Source organism: Lampetra planeri, chromosome 30, assembly GCF_965212315.1.
Source record: "Lampetra planeri chromosome 30, kcLamPlan1.2.h2, whole genome shotgun sequence".
Taxonomy (NCBI): domain Eukaryota; kingdom Metazoa; phylum Chordata; class Hyperoartia; order Petromyzontiformes; family Petromyzontidae; genus Lampetra; species Lampetra planeri.
In genome coordinates this window covers 5,061,138-5,082,721 of record NC_136136.1, presented here as the reverse complement: position 1 = coordinate 5,082,721, position 21,584 = coordinate 5,061,138, and the positions used below count along the sequence as shown (strand labels likewise).

Here is a 21,584-nt window from a genome sequence, read left to right as displayed (position 1 = left end):
GTGCCATGAGTCACGATGCTATTACATTATTCATAACGCCCCACTGCGTCCGTACAGCACGTTTGACTGCAGAGCGATCGACTGCAGGGCTACAGCACTGTCGCCCCCTAGTGTCTGGATGACTTCATCGTGCCAATGAAGGGCAACAAGTGGCGATTCAGCTCGAAGTGATTCGCCAATTGCTATGAGAGTCGGTGAATTCCAGATTCTAATCGGAGATTTCTACCCCTGACGGGGGCCTCATCTCCTAGCTCCTGCAGAGGGCTCGAGGGCCTAACCCACGAAGCCTCGGACATGTCGTCAATGTTTGTAGCTTTAAAAGAAAAAAATATATAGGCGACGTTTCAGTCAACGGCCCTTCTTCAGTTTAAATATGCAATGAAGAAGGGGCATGGCCCAAACCTATTATATATTTTCCTGTAAATGCAGGTAATATGCACAGATTGAAAAAAGCGCCGTGTGTTAATATGAAGTAGTTTTTTTCTTCAGGCACATTGGTAAAATGGAGTGGCCTTCATCCAGCAGTGGATGGATCATTGATGATGATAATTAAAGATTCAAGGTTCCAGTGGATTGAGCTGTTAAGGATTGGTTCCATTCCCCAAGTCCACTCGACAAGGATCGATTCCTATGTAAGTGAGCCGATAATTTCGATTCCACATTGCATTGAATTAACAGGTCACTTAGGAATCGAAATAAGCGATTCGATTAGACGATTTGACTCGTGCAGTGAGTACGTAGGAATCGAATGGTAGTTTGGAATCGGAAGTTCAATCTCCAACTCCAGCTGACTTCAATGGGACCGGTTCGAGGCCTTGTTCAGAGCAGCAGTAGAAAGGGAGACAATGGCTTAATTAGCACGACAATTATTCGTAATTAACAGTGGATGCGGCTACACTGCCTCGCAGTGAACACACATTAATGCAATAGATGAGCGGCGAAAGAGAAAGCAGCCCCTTCTTGGACTCGCGGTTAGTGGGGGGACACCGCGTGGTCTTACTCCGCCGTCGGCCCTTGGCAGCCTCATTCCGCGGCAGGGCCGTCAGGAAACAAAGGCTTTTAATTGGGACTCGCGGCCTGCCGTGTGGTGAAACGAATGGGACGGCATTGTTATTCCGTTATAATGGCCTTTTCTCATAAGTTATAGATTTGAATTGGTGGTTGTGGTGGTTTAGGTGTTTTTTAGAGGTGATCGTTGGGTTATTCAGATTTTAGTGGCAGCGTTACGTAATTAATGGTTCTAGAGGTGTTGGTGGTTTAGTGGTGGTGGTTTGTGCGCGTGTGTGGGGGGTTCGAGTGGTAGTTTTGTTTGTGCTGCTCTGGATATTTAAGTGGTGATAAAGCGGTCGTGTTGATGGTGCTTTAGATGCAGTTTTGGAAGTAGTGCCGATGGTTTAAATGGCTTAGGTGGTAGTTATGGTGGAGGTTTAGGTAGGAACTCGAGTGGGATTGGTGGTAGTTGTGGTTGTTCGTTTCGTGGGTGGTGATCCCCGTGTCATATTGGTGGCGGCAGTGCCTCCTCCTTCGGCCTCTGGGAGATCTCGCCTGCGTTATGGCCGGTGGCAAGGTTTGCCAGAACTGCGGCTGCAGTGACATCGAGACAGACTCGGCTCGCGGGGATGCTGTCTGCACGGCGTGTGGTTCGGTGCTTGAGGACAACATCATCGTGTCCGAGGTGCAATTCCAGGAGGGCGGTGGAGGAGCTTCGTCGGTTGTCGGGCAGTTCGTCTCATCGGAAGGTTTGCCACTCCAGTTTTAATTGCGTGTGTTTTGCCATAATCCTGTTTTGCATTTATAGCGCGCCTCTAATAGTTGCTGTAAATTTGCCCATGTTAAATCATCATCATCATCACCACCTCGCCTTCAGTGACATACACCTCCGAGGGCTGTGATGGCACCGTGAAACTTCAGCAGCGGGTAGCGTGGATGGGGAGTGGCACAAGAAAATGCATCTCAGTTAGAGAACTTGTTATGCGTATCGCTCCAATGCTCGTTTGGACAGGAGGAGGCACCTTGGCTTGGGCGCCGCGGTGGCGAGATGTTAACTGCCTCGCCTGTGTATACAGGAGGTCGTGGGTTCGATCCCAACCCTGTGACGCCTGCTGTTTATTTGGAGTTTGCATGTTCTCCCCATGGTCGCGTGGATTTTTCTTTGGGTCCTCCGGGTTTTCCCTCCACAATTTAGAGAGTATTCAGCTGAAATTTCCATTTTGTAAACAAGTTCGTTGAGTTATGATTTATGGTCAGGTCGCTTCTGAAAAAGAGATATATTGCTCCGTGGCCTTACCTGGTAAAAAAAAAAAAATGTAGTTTAATCTCAAATAAAACCAAACATCACAAATGCAAGACCTTTCTGAAAAAAAAAACAATAGATTTCGATCTCTAATGACCATCCTGTCAACTGATTGAATATTGTGACAGCAATGGGTCGGTGTCTGACAGTAGATTTAATAATTGTACTTAAATTTGTGGGTAAGGGGCCGTCCATAAATGACGTCACGCGATTTTGGACGATTTTTGACCCCCCCTTTCTTCACAGAAAGTCAGACCCCCCTCAAATATGACGTCACAAAGCTTTGCCCCCCCCCCCCCAAAAAAAAATATAAACATGCTTCAAATCGCTTTAAAATAGTTTCATTGTAGTGCATATTTAATGTGGCACTGCACTGATGTTGTAGGAGAAAACATTTATTAAAAAGTGTATTTCATTAAGTAGAACGTGTTGTCTATTTATTTAAAGTTGCGCATTTTCATGTGACGTCACATTTCTCAAACCCCCCCACTTGTCACACATCACAAATGTCTGACCCCCCCCCCCCCAGGTGTGTGACGTCATTTATGGACGGCCCCTAATATGTAGTGGCTTTGAAATAAAACAATTATTTCCGTAATAATGACCAGGGTTGTCAAACCCTTTGTATTAAGAAAAAAAAACAGTGAAACCAGCAGCCCCATATGTAGATATTTCTCTCAATGAACAACAACTTTACCGTGGTGTAATGGTTGGCACACTGAACTTGTAATGCAGAGGTGGCCGGTTCGTATCTATTTCATCGCGGCAGTTGAATTAATACGTAATTTTTTTTAAAAATAATTCCGCTGCCTCTGTCCACCCAACAGTATAAACGAGTGCACCGCAGTTGACTGGCAGGTTGCGTGTGGTGGGGTAAAGTATGGGTATTCGGCCTTCTAATACGTCTGGTCAGTGAGGAAGAGTAGACCATACACCCTCCAGCAGTTTCACGAGCAAGCAATTGCAGGGCTTCACTTTTAGCTTTCAACGGAGTCACAGCTTGTAGTTTCAAGCGTGCAAATTGGTGCATTACTGTACTAATATTTCACTGGAAGCGGTTACCGGTTGCCGACTATTAGAATCGTTAAATCCACTTTGACAATAGTTATGAGTTACTGTTGAACAACCCAAACCAACTCCCTCTTATTTTAGTGGAGTATCTATGAGTGGATCACCCTATTGGGTGTAAATGTCATCATGTCAATATACAAAATATAAAACTGTGCACCCAACAAGAAAGAAGGGTACTCGAGTTTTATCAACAAAACCAAAATTTTGATAAGATCATTGCACAATATACACTGTTTGAGTTGCAAGGGATACCATTTTATTTACTCTTGTGATTAAAGTGAACCCAGCAGATATTTTATTGACCCTGGGTGCATGTTTTAACCGCAACGCTTTGCTTTGTAGGTCCAGGCAAAGCACCCTCATTTGGCACAGGTCTCTACACTGGCCTTGGAAAAGAGTCTCGTGCACTTACGCTACAGAATGGTGAGCTCCCCACCCAGCTGACACCCTTGTGCAAATTTACTTGTATTGTGTAATGTATTAACAAACCCTGAATTTTATTATTTTTGGATAGGGTATTTGCTTTGTATGTGGTACGTGTCTAACATGCTCATTAATCTTACATATGCAAATCGCAAAGATGTGGAAAACTGATTGTGTATGTTGAAAAACTGTTGTGGATTTGTGCCAAGGCATCAATTTTTGTGATAATATCTCAAGGGTAATTAAGATTGGAACTGATGTTAAATAGATTCTGATGTAAGACTTTTTATTTAAAGCATACTAGTTTGGCATTTGAAGCTAACTTTGTACCATTCGATATAAATAGATTCTTAAGCGGTTTTACTTATTTGGTTTGGACTTTATTATTTTATAGTTATGAATACAAACCTTTGTGTAACTGGAATATGTTATCTGTGGGTACAAAGGTGTGCTAGAGACATGCAAACTTTTTTTTTATGTCTCATTGCTTGAAACATATTGCTAGATTCAGAATATATGACTAATGTAGTGTAATGAATAATCTGTTGAACAGGTCGGAGGCACATAACCCAGCTGGGTAGCCAGCTGCAGCTGAATCAACACTGCCTGGACACGGCGTTCAACTTCTTCAAGATGGCAGTGAGCAAGCGGCTTACGCGTGGTCGCAAGATGACCCACGTGGTGGCAGCTTGCTTGTATCTGGTGTGCCGCACAGAGAGCACACCACGTATCCTGGACAGCAGCTGCACGACAATGAGCATTGTTTCTATTTAAATTATTCTGGTTTTTGCAGATATTCATTTTGCACGGCAATGGTGTGTAGATCAGCGGTTCCCCAACCTTTTTGACACCAGGGACCGGTTTCGTGGAAGACAATTTTTTCACGGACCGGGGGGGTGGGGGCGGTTATCATTGGGTCTTTCCCCCTTTTCAGAGAAGCTCTCCAGCGACGTTTGTTTTTTACTCATTTTAGCTAGGATTAGCTTATAGGCTTCCCAAAACTGTCACTGAGACAAGTGCGCAATGCGGGAAAGACGCATGGACGGAAGTGGTCAATAATAAAATGGGCGAGCCACGCGCGGACTCACCGCTCTCACCTCCTGCTGCTGTGCGGCCCGGTTCCTAACAGGCCACGGACCGGTACCGATCCGCGGCTCGGGGGTTGGGGACCCCTGGAGTAGATGATGGACTGGTGGAAAATCATGAGCGTGATTTTTTACAGCCCTTTTGTCAATCTCCTGCTGGATGAAGGCCTCTGCATGCCGTATTGGTCAAGGGGGTCGTTTGACGATGCTTCCTGGCCATTGTGGTTTAGTGACAAGGATAGACCTTTTACAGGTATTTGAAGCATACTCGTTTGGCTTTTAAAGCTGACTTTGTTCCATTCGATATGAATAGATTCTTAAGCGGTTTTACTTACTTAGTTTGGACTTTATTATTTTATAGTTATGAATACGAACCTTTGTGTAACTGGCATATATTATCTGTGGGTACAAAGGTTTGCTAGAGACATAGAAACTTTTTTTAATGTCTCATTGCTTGAAAGATTGCTAGGCCTCTGCATGCAGTATTGGTCAAGGGGGTCGTTTGACGATACTTCACCATCCTGGCCATTGTGGTTTCGTGACAAGGATAAACCTTTTACAGGTATCGCCACTGGTATTCGCCACTGGTATTCGCCATCGCCGCAATTTCAGTTCGGGATTCCTGGTTCACAACGTAGTGCATGAAAATAATAATGGAGCTGGAACAAGGGGAGTTATTTTGTGAACATACTTGCATTAGGTTATTAAATCATTGGCAGTTTTATAGTCGGTAAAAAGTTGTAAACATCTGTGTTTTCATACGTAGAAATATAGTTGTGACTGCTAGAAACAGTCTATTGTAAGTTGAATTAAGTTCTGTTCACAGCCTTTTTCAGTTTTATATTGAGTCCAATAATTGACACCCTGCAAGAGTTTAATGTTTTAGCAAAGTCTACTTTGATGCACCAAAACATTTTTCCCGAAAGGTTTCCTTAATTCATGTGACTTCCAGATATGTTGCTGGATTTCAGTGACCTCTTACAAGTAAGTACCAATCATTTTTATCGATCGCATTGTGTTTTCATAAAATGTAACCTGTAACAGTGCTTGATGTAAATGTAATCACTTTCAATTTGTTTTTGTGCTTCAGGTAAATGTTTATGTACTTGGAAAAACATTCCTTCTTTTGGCAAGATCTCTGTGCATCAATGCCCCGGCGATAGGTATGGCTGTTATTGTATACATATTATTGTTGATAAATACATCTTTCCCTAATATCGCCTGTAATTACCTTTGCACTTACCATTGTGGGTGGCGACTATGCGGTGGCATAGCATTGTTGGCATCATCCCTGGTACAAGGAATGAAATGGTTTGCCCTGTGCTGCTATTTCCTTTCTCTTTGTACCCCAAGTGCCTGGTCTCCAGTGGCTCGTGGTCCCTGGAGCAGAACCACTGCCTGTACACTCAGTGGCTGCGCCGTGTAATGCCGGCAATATTGTGATTGCGATCCTCTTGCACAGATTGACTCTAAATATACGACTGCAGTGTTTCCCAGACTCCGGTCCTTGTAAGGCCCTCCACAGTGCAGCTGTTCGTTTTTGCTGATAATCTTAATTCATACGTAAATCAAGCCGCGTCACGGTGCATGCACCAGATTGTGATTGCAGGATGTTGCACCGTTAGGGGTCACAACTACTAGAGTTGGATAAGCACTGAACTTAAGTGTATTAATAAAATACCAGACTAATTCGGGGGTGGGATGCCCCAGTATATAATTTTTTTTACCAAAACCCTTATTTCCATTAGCATAATTTTTTTTTCCAATTCAAGCTTGTAATGGTATTTATGCTGGTTTTATATATATATGAAATACCACCACTGAAACCACCAAAAAACACGGAATAATTCTAGAACACACATTTCAATTCTACAGTAGTTTTTTTGCAGTATTAAACTCTCGACTGCCTGGCATGTGATGTTTTTTATCGCAGCGTGGAGACGCAGCTAAAAAGTTATCATTACTTTTCATACTCTTCAATAAAAACAATTCTTGCAATCGTTTTTCAAATATTTGATAGCGCTCCAGAAAGCCCCATTATATGTGGGACACGGTATATACCCACATTTATTACGAGTACGTGCTGCACTGCAAATCCGTGCTGATGAGTGTGTGTGCGTGTGCGTACTTGCAGACCCTTGCCTGTACATTCCGCGGTTTGCCCACATGCTGGAGTTTGGAGACAAGACGCACGAGGTGTCCATGACGGCCATGCGCCTGGTCGCGCGAATGAAACGCGACTGGATGCACACAGGACGCCGCCCCTCCGGCCTCTGCGGAGCCGGTATTGCCTCTCAGTCCTTGTCGTCCGATACTGCGCATACCGCATTGCAGGCAGCGTGCAAGCAAAGGCATAACAATGATACTTTTAATAATCAACGTTTTTGGGTTTAGATCGCGTTATTTATAAATGTGTCGTAACCCTCCACCACCCGACACGGCCAATCAGTAAAAAAGTGTCACGTTGACAAAATAACTATTTGTCTTTTGTCTACGTGACACTTTTTTACTGATGGGCCGTGTCGGGTGGTGGAGGGTTACGACACATTTATAAATAACGCGATCTAAACCCAAAAACGTTGATTATGAATAATATTGGTCGCGAAAGCCTACGTGTTAAATAATACTTTTATAATTTCCTGTTTTTGATATTTGATCTATGCTCCTCATCAGCCACGATCAATCCACTGCTAGATAACAGCCTCCCAAGTTGTTGCTGTCATGATCCCGCTACGTGATATTCCACCCAGCGCTTGCACGTGGGCTATTTTCACCGATCCATCTGCCCGGTGGATGTCCTGTCTTGGCTGCCACTCCGTTATTAGTCTCAACCACAGGCCATCATCCTTTATCGTGATGTACCTGGCCCAATCCCACTTAACAGGCAATGTGATATGACTTTTGTGTGTTTTATAATCCACGTGTTTCTGTTTTTTAGTGTGATTCTAAACATGTACACTTTTGAGTTTTTGTTCCATTTTTAATGTCCACATTTCTGATCTATATATATAATAGCAGGTTCGATGCACTGGTCTGCTTATCTATGAATTTATTATTTGATTTGCGTTTTGCTTTTGCAGCATTGCTGGTCGCATCACGCATGCATGACTTCAGACGGACCGTAAAGGAAGTAATTCGCGTGGTGAAAGTGTGCGAGTCGACCTTAAGGAAAAGGTAAACTTTGCTTATTAAGATTGATCTGCTCTTGTCCGTTGTGAAATGTTTGCCAGTGACCCCAAAGCTTTGCCCCTCGGTTGAACTTTGCATTGGCTTGGCAAACCGGCTCGATGTCAGGCACATACTTTTCTGACCCATAACATTTGCTCATCGGATGCAAGAATAAACACATTTATATAGTATTATACAGCTCCTATATAATTTGTTCTTTTTAGTTGTGATAAATCCTGTTACTATACGGTATATTTCCATTTATTCCATGTGTTGTAGACACGACCAAAAATCTACACCTTTTTCTTGTAACATCACCCAGTTTGTCCTGTATCCTGCCAAAAAGCTTTATCATACCACATGATCTCAGTGCATACCCAGCTTGGAAGAAGATATCACCACTTTGTATTGATTGGTGGCTGCTGCTGTTACTGTAGTCACCAAAGCGGGAGGAATCGAGGATGTGGTGTGCTGAGTGCAGGGACGTATATACGTGGTTATTTTCTGAGTCAATGACTCGAACCCTACTGAGATATTAAGCCGTCGTCGTTACCCTGCTTTGCAGGCTCACAGAGTTTGAGGATACGCCCACAAGCCAGCTGACGATCGATGAGTTCATGCGCATTGACTTGGAGGCGGAGTGCGACCCACCCTCATTCATCAGCGGCAAACGCAAGGCCAAAGTGCAGCAGGTATGGCCACCTCTCCACCCAGCCTTGCCCGGACGTGCCGGGAGAACACGGCTGCTATGGTCGCCGCTTGCAGTAAATCTTCACTCGCGGATAAAACCGACCCGAGGGCTGTTACGCGTCGCACCAAGTGCACGCTGCTTGCATGTAGAGTCCTGCATCGCGTTGGATACCCGCAAGAGTGAGTCGGAACGAATTAGTTTTTTTTACTGCTTCACGCGGGAGACGTGACCCGACAGGCACCCGAACGGCAAGCCGTAAATAAGACTTAGTTGTGTGACCCACTTTTGTACCTCTCGGTTCCCACCCACGGGTACCAAACTCGATGCAGGATTCTACTTGCATGCTCTTGCTCGGCTGAAATGTCTGTGGCTAATCGGAAATAAATCTTGGGGTGTTTTGCTTTGTTGGCAGACTGGTATAGTAAAAAAAAAGAGTTTAGCCTGTAGATGAAACTTTAAACACTGTGTGTGGTGATCTCTTGAACTTGTGAAAACTGAAAATATTAAAGTGTTCGCTTCTGTGTTGTGAGGTAGCGATTCACCCGCTCGGCGATTTGATGAATTGTCCTAATTCGTGACCATGATTCAATTCAAGAATGATTTGTTTAAAATATTGCAGTGAAGATAACGCCTCGAGTGGCTGCAGAGATCACGTAAATCATTGCAACAAATATAGATTAAAAAAAAACTATTATTATTGCATATGCAAGACGATGCAAATATCACGATAATTAATCATTCCTCATTGTTGCATCTTGGAGGTTAACTGTCAAGTTGCACTCGGTTATTACTTCTGCGTACATCTGCTTATTTTTTCTTATTTTTATAATCGGTGTATATAAATTACTAACAATCTTGATTTGAAGCTTTCGTGACTGCAGGAATCCATACTTTTTGGTTCTTTCGGTAAAGTCACGTAGGTAGAAAATAAATCTCGACGTTTCGGGCGCAACACAAGCGTCCGTCATCGGGTGGGAGAGCATGGCCTGCTGCTGAGGCAGTCTGCCCGAAACGTCGTGATTTATTTTATACCTTCGTGACTTTACCGAAAGAACCAAAGAGTACGAGTTACTAATATCTTTGAACCCTGTACTTTTAAAGATGGACCTGGAAGTATCAAAGCAAGAACTCGATGAATATGAAGGTGGGGCCTTATCCGATTCATCGTACCCTTCAACTATCTTGTCTTTGTTTTCGGTTTCATACAAGACATACTTAAATAATTCATCAAATACATACATTCATACACCATTAATCCTGTGTGTGTGACTTTACTCACAGAGGAGATCAGCTCTTTCCAGCAGGAGATTGAGACCGAGCTTGAATCGCGGAGGCCCAAGCTGAGAGGACTTTATGCGAGCTTGCTCAAGGAAGGTACAGCTGTCTGACCTGGTATTGGAATGAGCAGACTCCTTCACTTGTTACTTTCACTCTGTACATGTACAGCCCCTTTTGTCAATCCATGGCTGGATGAGGACATCTCCCCATCACGCACCTCCGATTAACACGGTTGGCTATGTACGGTGCGATAGAAGTTCAACATACATACATACGTACATATTCATAATCAACGTTTTTGGGTTTAGATCGCGTTATTTATAAATGTGTTGTAACCCTCCACCACCCGACACGGCCAATCAGTAAAAAAGTGTCACGTTGACAAAAGACAAATAGTTCACTGCTTTAGCCCACCGGTGTGTTGAAGCGTGAAACCACAACATTTACAATTTGAGTTCGACGTTTCGCTGGTAATTGCATCCAGCATCATCGGGCGAAGCCTACGTGTTAAACATACGTACATATATCAGAATCAGAATATTTATACTGGAGGACTCCGATGAGCTGTAAAGTTCTATTTCACAGATGTCCTTTTAGACGCGGGTAAAAACGTTACAACAACAAACAGTACAAAAACATAATATGTATGCCGTACGGGTCTCCATGGTTATTTTACTATTTCACCACGTTGGTCCGTGTGGGTTGGTGAAGGCCGGGAGCATAGATGTGGGTGCATTGGACTACACTAATACTGGTAGGAACCTCCTGGTTACACCAGCCCACAGGGGATTATTCTGTCCGTCCGTCGTGCATACAAAAATGGGAGGGGTGGGGCTGGGTGGGGAGGGGCTGGGTGGGGAGGGTGGGAGGGGTGGGGCTGGGTGGGGAGGGGCTGGTCACCCCATGGTGCCCTTATAAAACTCAACGTTTAACCTACTCACGCCGGCTTGTGCCCGCCCTCACAGTCGGCCATATTTGCAGAATACACCACGCTGCCGTTGACCCTGGCCATTGACAGAGCAACCCAACGTTCCTACCAGCTCCCTCCGCAGGAATGCGTTTTATTGTGCAGCATTGTCTTCTGCTTCCCAGTGAGTAGCTTCACAGCAGCCTACAACATCTGTTTGATACATGGTGGGAACACGTTTAAGGTCTATCCAAGCTTAAATTCTGAGATCTGATGAGATTGGCACATTTCCGTGTGATTTGGTCACTCTTGGAAATTAGATTATCTTGGAGTCTTCAGTTCTCAACTGGTTAAAACAATACATTTGAATTTGATAGGCATGTATTTCCTTTCGTCATCATCATCATCAATCGTGATCTGTCTAGTCTGGATGAAGGCCTCCCCAAGCCAACCCTCAGTCCCACAATGTAACAGTCCACCCATCGCCTTCAATCGAGCCAATCTCATTCCTCCATCTCTGTGACGGACATCTCTCCTGGGCATTTCTCCTCCTTTGGCTTCAACTCAGTAATTTTCTGCCCCCCCCCCCCCCCCTGGCCATCATGGCCAGGTTGCTTTTGAATACCTCAGTGGGCTTTGCCTGGTAGGATGGGTATGGTTAGTTTCATTTGAATGTGTTTGGGTGATTTGTTTATCTTTCTTGTACGTTGAACGACTATCATGTGTTTGTACTGTTTGATGTTGTAGCAATCTTACACGCCCCCACTGGACATCTGTTAAAGAGAGCTTTATAGCTCATCGAATTCCTCCAGTATAAATATTCTGATTATTAACCCGTAGCAATGTGCAAATCATGTTGTTACCAAGAAAAGCTTCACATGAATTTCAACGGTAAAAATGCTGTCCTCATCCTCCGAATACCGATCGCGATTCTCCTGCCAGTGTGCAGCGACGGCAAGGACGACTTGATGCCTGACCTCGAGGAGGACAAAGAGGGCGACGGCCAGGACGCCCAGGACGAGGACGATCTCATGCTGATGGGCGCCAACTTGCCGCTGGGCACGGACGACATCGAGTCGGAGATACGCAGCGACCGCGAGCCCTCGGAGCCGCCGAGAGACTCGCCGTGTCCACCGCGCAGTCCCGTGGTGTGGCGCTCGCCCGGCCTGGAGGTGGACAACAGCCTGCGTGCGGTGCTGGGGCCCTTGCCCACCGCTGCCAGCCTGGGCCTCAAGGAGTCCATCGAGGAGTGCATGGCCATCAATGAGGCTGAGCCACGTAGGTGACACTCTGAACCGCTTGCCTACACCAGGGTTGCCGTGGTGTGGCGGGATCCTAAGGTGTGTTGTGGGACACAAGGTCAATGGGGCGGTGCAGTGGTTAGCGTGCTGTGCTGTGAACCCGGCGATCTGGTTCAGTTCCCAGCCATGGTTAACATCGGTGGCAAGTGATATCGGAATTGGTCCTGCCCTTTACCCATTCAGAAACCCGTACTGACCAGTGAAGTGAAGTAGGCTCAAAAAGCTTATATGAACGACTTGCTGTAAGCAGACCATTGGTGGATTGAGGATGGCTTAATTTTTCTTTATGTATAAGAGGTCAATGAGAATGATATTTATCGTTTTGCAAATGATCAGTTATTGTTAATTTAAGCGTCTTAATATAATAAAATATAATAATTATGTTTAGACCTTTGTCAATTCGCTGCTGGATGAAAAGCTCCCCACTCCAAGGGGAGTTATTTGACTATTTTACAATGCACGTCAGTGAGGGTTGGTGAAGGTGGCACCCAGGACCGGTTCAGATGTCACTCGCCATTTATGTTAACTGTGGCCAGGCATCGAACATGAGTGGCCGAGTTCATTGCGCGGTGCCCCAACCACTGTGTCACTGCTACCATAAATTTGTCAAAATAATGTTTTTTAACGCTTATTCGGTTTAGTCACACGGCATGCTACAACAGTTCAATTTGTACAACTTTTATATATATTTAAAAAAAGAGTGTTCACCGCTTGCAAAGGGACAACAGAGCAAGTTGATTCTGTTGTTATTTTTGCACGTGCAGTTGCGGAGGAGGAAGATGGGGACCTGGACCTCACCGACATTGATGACTTGGAAATTGAAGCTGTGAGTGTCGTTGGCCTGAAATTCTGTACATTGAAAGTGCAGCCTTGTAGATGGTGGAAGGGATCGTCTGCTGCAAAAATAAACAATACCATGAGGTCTAATATGACCGTCATCCCTGGGAATAGAAGTGTGTTCATTAAGGTTGTATGAGGATAGGGAATGAACAGCAATTCTGTTTTGTTAAGAATGAGCATGCAGCCAGAGAAAGTACATCAGCACTTCAGACGTTTTATTTGTTTGGCTTTTAATCAATTCTAAATAATGTAAGCTATATACAATGATCACATTTACCCCACAATTTTATGAAAAATAAATGACAGCTCTTTGTTAAACAATCAATAGATGAAGGCATCCCCTTATGAAGGTGCATGACCATACTTCACCATGCTGGTCAGTGTGAGTTTGAAAGTTCAGATACCTCACCGATGTTAGCCATTGCCAGGAATGGAATTAGCTAGGAATAAACTGACCACTGCACCAACAATGCACCTCGCACTGTTAATATTGTCACAGAGAATTATAGGCCACGATCTACTCCACAATTTCAAGGTAATTGTTTTCGGCAATACGTTAACCTTGAGCGACTATGTCAACACGGGTGGGCAATGAAATAGAATGACAGTTCTCCCGTCCCCAATCGAAGCAGGCATTGATGAAGAGTGTGTATACTGGACAATGATTGGTCGACAAACTGGATGTAAACCTGTTGATTAGGGATGGGTTAGGACAGGAATGTTGCAATTTACCCCCTGGCGATTTGAGTTCATTATTACAATTCTGGGTTGCAATAATTTTTATTGTGGCGACTGTGGTGACCTCTAGTGGCTGCATGGGTTATGTGCATTTATGTATAAAACATGAAAACTTTGTCTTATTTGATGCAATTATCGTGAGCTTAAATTTATATGATTGGATGATGTCTAATTTCACCTTCAATACAAATGTATTTGCTATTTATACCTTAAAGATTTTTCAGACGGGTGTAATGTATCGTGTTTTTTTTGCAGTACCTTTTAAGCAAGCAAGAAATTGACATCAAAACAGAACTTTGGATGAAAGAGAATGCAGCATTTCTCCAGGAACAACAAGGTATATATTTTTCCCACGTGCAGCTTGAAGGGTGTCTGCGGAGGATTTGTAAAATAACCACTTTAATATAATAAGGAAACTGTTTTAGATCAGTGCGGTAACATTTTGTCTGTCTTGCTCCTTCAAGAAAAAGCTGACCGAGAAGCCAAAGAGAAGGAACTTGGCATATACAAGGAGAAGAAGGTAGGTGATCCACGCAAGATTCTGGTGGGATTAAAAAAAATAATTCTGGTGGGGGTCTCATGATACTCGTGTCTACTTCCCGGTGATTCAATGTGTTTTCACGAGTCAGGGTCGCCATTCCACAATGTGATCGTTTTTAACATTGTGTAGTGCATTCTGCGGACACGACTGGCTGTATAAGGGTGGCCACCTGAATCCATGACCTACAATACATAAGAAGTAAAAATACTGATTCTCACTCACGCAAATTGATGTATGTATCATGAGCTTAAGACTCGATTCATCGATTAATCAGTGCATCGTTATACCTTTTCGAAAATACGATTTTTCCAATAAAATACAATCGGCGCTATTTGTTGGCACACAGTTCTACCAAACTGGTTTTCTTCAATTTGTGGTGGTCGTTTTGGGATAGGAGACCTCATGTGACAGCATCTCATCTCAAGACACTAGAAGCAATGGGTATATTTTGTGTAGGGAGAGGTAGTCCGTCATAGGTAGAAGGAAAAAGGAATGTTTTGAGCCCCAGATTTTAACAGGGGCAGGGAATCGACAGCACGCATGACTGAGGGGAAAGAGTTCCAGACGTCCGGCGCAGTAGAGGAGAATGAGCGCAGTGCAAAGAGTTGGAGGGACATGTGAGATATCTTTTAGATTTGTTATTATTATTTCCCAATCGTGTAAATAGCAAATATAAAATATATCCATCTCGGAGGAGAATGAGCGCAGTGCACGAGTTGGAGGGACATTTGCGATGCATTTTATATTCTTGATTACATTTTTCCAATCTTCAAAGTCGGACTGAATGCCCATACGACGGTTAACTTCGCATCCTCAGCCCAAGAAGTCGGGCAAGAGGCGAGAGCCGATCCGGGCCAGCACGGCAGGAGAGGCCATCGAGAAGATGCTGGCCCAGAAGAGGATCTCCAGCAAGATCAACTACGAGGTGCTCAAGGACCTGAACAACAAAGGGGGCGGCTCTGCGGCTTCGACGCCGCGTCGCGATGACATTGCGGCCACCACGGCCGTACCGGCATCGCCGCGTCCCGAGTCCCGGGACCGCATGAGGCTGACCTCGATCAACTCGCTGGGCAAGAGGTGAGCAAACATCGCGGCCTCGCGTCCAGGCTGGTGACGTAGAGATTTCTAAGAGCTCCCTTCCTCCCGTCGTTGTGCCGCCCCCGTCGTTAGACAGCTGTGCAGTAGAGGGATAGCTTTATACAGGTAGGAACAACAGTTCCACACTGCCCACCAGGGATTATTTGTCTGTCGTGCATAGCCCCTCCCAAACATGTACGCTCCCGGATTGGTTGAAGTGCGTCACGTGACCGCGAGCTTTCTGTCGTGCACGAATGCGCTGTCCAACCAAGTTCCTACCTGCCCACTCCGAAGGAACGTGTTGTCTACCAGACCCAGCAGCATGCTGTTAACACTCATAAGACAGAGATGCCCCCAGTATAGCCTTAACAGATTGTAAGGCCGAGTGCTGACCAATTCACATTGGACCGATTCAGATAGTCGTCACTGGTGTTGGCCGTGAGTGGAAATCTAACTCTGTTTGCTGGGTTCGTAGGGCAGCAAAGCGCTAATCGCTACGCTACCGCTCCCCACAACAGTGTGCACAAACATTACGCGTGTGTAAATTACACATACACTTATATACAATATTCATACACATTACACACAGTATGCATACACATTACAGGCTCTCCAAAACACGTCTTGTGTTTTCTATACTTAAAAGTATTTCGTGATTTTGCTAACATATCTATATCGGTGCACATGTATTAATGTTGCTGCGGTCTTGTGTTTAGGATAAAGCCTCTATTGTCATCTCAGTCGGCCAAGAAGTTAGTCCTGGACAAGGTAAGTGATTTTCATTTGTCTGATTGGCTGACGCATTGCTCTTTTTTAAAAATATACTTTGCCGTATTCCTGAATGTGTAAGGAACATAACTCCCTTCAGGTTAGCATTTCCCAACCTCTACACTCATTTGGTTTTATTGATAATTGTCAATGTTCCATGAAGAACACGTGTGGTTGTAATAGTTGGGCTACAGTTTTCATTGGGGTGAAGTGTTCAACCCAAAATACAAACAGCTGTTATCTTGTAGATATAGAAGTAGTTAAGGTCACTAATCCAGAATATAAACAACCCAAGATAAGTCGCCCTAATGTTCTGGGCTGTCGGATTTTTTGGTCCCAAGAGAAAAGGATTTAGAATTTGGTGCTCCATTCTAGCATTCAACAACGGGTGTCACTTCCATGACCACTGCGGCTACCATTAATTTGAAAGTCGTTTTCTTATTCAGGAAGCTTAAAACACAGAACAACTACACACATCCTCCTCCTAAACACCTATCAAAAAGAAAATGACAATTATTTTGGTTTGCATCCTCCTTCAAGCCACTGGCTTCTCGTATACAAAATCAGGACTTTCTCATCACCACCACTGCCCTATATCTGATGTGTTTTTTTTACACGACACAAGACTGCCAGCGTGCGCAAAGAACCACCGGCCGTCCCAGCACTGGGAGGTCCTGCCCTGGCCCTGACGGAAGCGTCGGGACCGGCAAGAGTCGCGGATCCAGCCCACGTGGCGGCGGCGGTGGTGGTGGAGAGCGGGCCCGTTCGCTTCCAGGCTGACGAGGAGGCGGTGGCGGCGGCGGAGGAGGAAGAGGAGGATGAGGAGGATGAGCCGTGCGTCAGCGCGCTCGCGCTCATGGGACAGGCTGGTGAGTGTTCGTCGGCATTCGGAGAAACGCGTGTTTCGGCTATACACGGTTTGCTTAATGAGGTACGTTTTCCGGAACACTGGTGATGTAATTTAGATCTAAATTACAAAGGTAATGAAATTATATTTAAGTTACATGTAATTGAGAGTGCCTGTCGATGAAAGTAATTTTATATTTCGTTTATTCGGGCGGTCTCTCTCGGTAGATGCTAAACATGGGTTCCACATGAGCCGGATTGTGATCGTAAATCTGTGTGCGTTCGTGTTTTTTTTTTTGTTGCAGACTACGGTTGCGATGACGATGAAGAATTTGACGACGCCTACTGAAGGAGGATGAAGAACTAATTTATTTACAAATCATGTAGCGAGGACTTTTTTTAAACCTGAGGATGGCTCGAGCACTGACTTTGTCTCTTTACAAAGGCGAGTGCCTGCTTTGTTTTAAAAGCGATGAGGATTCATGAATTTCCATTTGAGAAAATGCCGTTTTGGATTGATATATGCGGCGCAGTGAAAACGCCGCACAAGTTGTGCTTTTTACGTGTATAATTACAATCAAATGTTGTAAAGTGCATCAAAACTACAATACATTTTTGTTTAAACCAAACGTCTGCTGACTGCTTAAGCGTGCACAATTGCCTTAACAGTTTAACATCACACGTAGGCTTTTGCGACCAATATCCATAATACAGGGTTTTTTGGGTTACATCGTGTAAATATAAATGTGCCGTTAAACCCGCCAACACCCGACACAGCCAATTAGTAAAGTTTGTCACGTAAACAGAACGTGCCAATTCGTTACTAATACAGCTCACCAGTGTGTTGGAGAGTAAATCCACGAAAAACTGGCTGTAGCCTGATGATGTTCGTTGTAATTACGGGTGAAACGTCCTACTCGGATTGTAAATGTTGTGGATTTACTCTCCAACACACCGGTGTGTGCTGTACTAGTAACGAATTGGCATGTTCTGATTACGTGACAAACCTTACAAATTGGCTGTGTCCAGGTGGTGGCGGGTTTAACGACACATTTACGCGATCTAACCCACAAAAACCTGTATTGTGGATGCCTTAGTGTATAGAGTACACACATTATCCTCATAGTGTTATTGCTAATTTCATCCTCCTGATAAACTTGCAGGAAGCTTCATCGATTTAAAATCATCTTTCAGAGAGAACAATGTTCTTGGGTTGCCAGTTCTCTGCAGAACCAGCTTCCACACAGTTGGTAATCTGCTCACAAGAGATATTTTTCGATCATTGCGAGCCGATGTTCGAACCACAACTCAGAATGCTTCGACTATTTGCAAATTAATCCGACGTAACAACAAGCCAATGATAGCAACAATTAAGCCGTTTGGCCAAATCGCCCAGAATGCACTGAATCTCATCAGCCGTCAGAATCTAAGCCAGGATAGAGCCTGGATCGTGTGATCACGGTGCACAAAATGTTGCTCTGATTGGCTCTGGGGCTACGTGGTTGGGCAGCAGAGGTCAGAGCAGCAACAACGTTGGACAAAACGTTTATGATCGCAAGTCTGTGCACCGCGTCGGCACCAACCCGCACTGACCAACGTGGTGAAGTATGCTCTAATAAGGCTCGCTTATCCGCAACGGCGCAGGGAAGTCTTTCACCCACCAACCATTGTAATGAAAAAATGGCCGTACGTGTACCAGTATAACAAGTAACTTGTACCCAGGTATGGTTTGTCGAGGATTCGTTTAAAATCTGAACTACAACTTGCATGGACCCTTACCTGGTCAAATAAAATACACTGTGTGTGTTTAAATCGGGGTATGCAGTATACCAAGGATCTGAACGTACATTCATTTCAATTATGAATTGCCCATAAATGTGTGAGTGGCAGTCATTTAAGCTGGACTTGCATTCATCTTTAACGAGTAAATGTCCGGGAGCAGTAAACGTTATGCACACCAAGATCTCGGGCGTGTACGCCGTTTGGGCTGCGCCCGCGCATTCTGCAGCATGTTGCCCCCGACATTCTTGCTTGCGCCACGCGCTGCGAGAATCCAAACGGGAAGTTTATTTCCCCGAGTCAAACCCATTGAGAGCCTGTGAAGCTGTTTTATTCTTCTTCCAAAAGTGACTCGGCCGCGTGGCAGACAACAACAACAACAGCAGCGGCAGCAGCATCGGTAGCTTCTTCAGGAACTGAATTCAAGAGACGTCCCAAACACGTTGAACGAAACGTCGGACATCGTGCCCCACCAGAACACGTGGTAACAACACGAACCCCATCGGAGAACTGCGCAGCGCTGCCGTAATAAGACCGACGCCCTCTGAGCTATTTAAGTCTGCCCTGGAAAGTCGTCCAATTTAAATTTGCCGTTACCAATCTTAGTTCTGGCCGTTTGCCGTGGCTCTATTTTGTCTTTCTTTTCCATCTACGACGACGCTTTAGGATTTACGGATGGAATGCGCCCGACAAGTGGAGATTGTACTGGTAGGAACCTGCTGGTTACACCAGCCCACGGGATTATTGTGTCCGTCGTGCAGGGAGGGGCTGGGTGGGGGGTGGGAGGGGTGGGGCTGGGTGTGGAGGGGGTGGTCACCCTGTGGTGCCCTTATAAAACTCAACGTTTAACCTCACGCCGGCTTGTGCCCGCCCTCAGTCGGGCATATTTGCGGAATACACCACGCTGCCGTTGACCCTGGTAATTGACCGAGCAACCCAACGTTCCTACCAGCTCCCTCCAGCAGGAATGTGTTTATTACTGAGATGTTTCGATTTAAAGCTTTCGTGACTGCAGGGAATCATCTTCTTGGTTCTTTCGGTAAAGTCACGTAGACACGTAGAAGGGAAATTATAAAATAATAAAAATTTAACTTTGTTATTTTATTACTTCCCTTCTACTGAGATGTTGTTTGATGGCGTGAGCAGTAGGCGGCAGTAGAACGCCCAATTTCAATCCGTGTCTCGCGTGCGGTGAACGAATGAGGCTTTCAACTGATTTCCGCAAGCATTAAGTTGATTACGAGACGGGGAACAGCTGAGTAAAGCTTAATTCCTGTGATACCACTGCACACTGGGCACGCCACCATTCACACAGACCAAACCCGTACATTTCTCAGTCGGAACTATTACTTTGCAAAACTCTGCGGTGTTCTGGAAGAAAGCGCATGACAATTCTACAAAGCAGTGAGCCACACTCATTTATACTGGTAGGAACCTCCTGGTTACACCAGCCCACAGGGGATTATTGTGTCCGTCCGTCCGTCGTGCATCCAAAAATGGGAGGGGTGGGGCTGGGTGGGGAGGGTGGGGCTGGGTGGGGGTGGGAGGGGTGGGGCTGGGTAGGGAGGGGCTGGTCACCCCGTGGTGCCCTTATAAAACTCAACGTTTAACCTACTCACGCCGGCTTGCGCCCGCCCTCACAGTCGGCCATATTTGCGGAATACACCACGCCGCCGTTGACCCTGGCCATTGACCGAGCAGGAATGTGTTTATATCGCATACTTCACCGTTATTGGCCACGTGAAGGAATTGAAACCACTAAAAGGTAAGTCACCTCAGACGGTACCAGCAAGTGGAATATTCGGTCTAGGCTCCATGGACCGAGCGAACCGAGTTTGATTCCATCGGCACAGCTAACCCCCTTCACGAAGTCGACCTGACCAGCGTGGTGAAGGATGCATAAACAACCCTCATAACAGGCATTTTGTGTCGGGTCCTTCGTTCAGTAGTAGATTGACGGGCATGTATGCATTATATTTTTTTGGGTTTAAAACTACTATCCATCCGCCTATGGACCTATGTCAATATATTCCGGGAGCGTTTAATCAAAGGAAGCAGTACCTTGGGCCGCTTTTGATTTTATTGCCTCGTCAGCAGAGAGTGGCCTGTTGAACTCGGAGGCACATAATGAGCTCCACGTTTCCGCTACTTGGCAAGTCCAGTCAAATCTAATCACTTCCTTTGTTCCGGGCCAATATTTCCTCAACTGCTTTTTCTAAGTGCCACTAATGCATTCTGCCACATCCCTTTACTTAATTGTGCATTAAATGAATGAACAATTATTGCCCTCCGAATGTAAACCTCCGTTTGGGCTAAGTATAATCACGTCGGTTTTTTTAATGTTTTTTTTTCCTCTTTATTCGAGGTGAAAGAAGAGCATGTGATCACTTGCAGAGCAATGCTTCTCTCCGATTCCCATTGAAAACCGAGAACGTTTTCACATTTAACCAGCAACGTTTGTGAAGTTAAATCGGTACGTAAAAAATATTTTAAAAAAAGCGTCAGAAATTACAGAAAGCATCTACCCAAAAATCCGAGTTAAACTGCAACGAACAACTTGCATGCACAGCCCTCTTGTCAATCCACTGCTGGATGAGTGTTCCCCGACGCGCCGTACGCCTGTGTGGGTCTATCGTGGGGAATTATTGCGCCATGCTGCACGCTGATCAGTATGTGTTTGTGAAGGAGGGAAGGGTTTCGCTGTGGAACATGTTAAAACTATTAAACGTGGTTTTTTTTTTGACCAGGTAAGGCCCTCTGAGCTATGTAGCTCTTTTT

The 21,584-nt window shown here is 45.1% G+C and overlaps 1 protein-coding gene across 2 annotated transcripts; it reads left to right on the top strand.

The window, feature by feature from the left end:
• Positions 1–779: 779 nt before the first annotated feature.
• BRF1 (BRF1 general transcription factor IIIB subunit) lies at positions 780–17,656 on the top strand. 2 transcript variants are annotated; one of them, XM_078608512.1, is made up of 19 exons: positions 785–971; positions 1,514–1,739; positions 3,707–3,787; positions 4,341–4,514; positions 5,825–5,856; positions 5,963–6,035; positions 7,007–7,156; positions 7,953–8,046; positions 8,606–8,732; positions 9,833–9,875; positions 10,013–10,105; positions 11,859–12,194; positions 12,982–13,043; positions 14,051–14,132; positions 14,260–14,315; positions 15,154–15,413; positions 16,130–16,181; positions 16,807–17,050; positions 17,333–17,656. In XM_078608512.1, the coding sequence occupies exons 2-19, from the start codon at positions 1,553–1,555 to the stop codon at positions 17,374–17,376; spliced, it is 2,190 nt and encodes a 729-aa protein (XP_078464638.1). In that variant the 5' UTR covers positions 785–971; positions 1,514–1,552; the 3' UTR covers positions 17,377–17,656. The 2 variants fall into 2 exon arrangements, with proteins under 2 accessions (XP_078464637.1, XP_078464638.1); XM_078608511.1 differs by having other exon boundaries at positions 780–1,739.
• Positions 17,657–21,584: the final 3,928 nt, after the last annotated feature.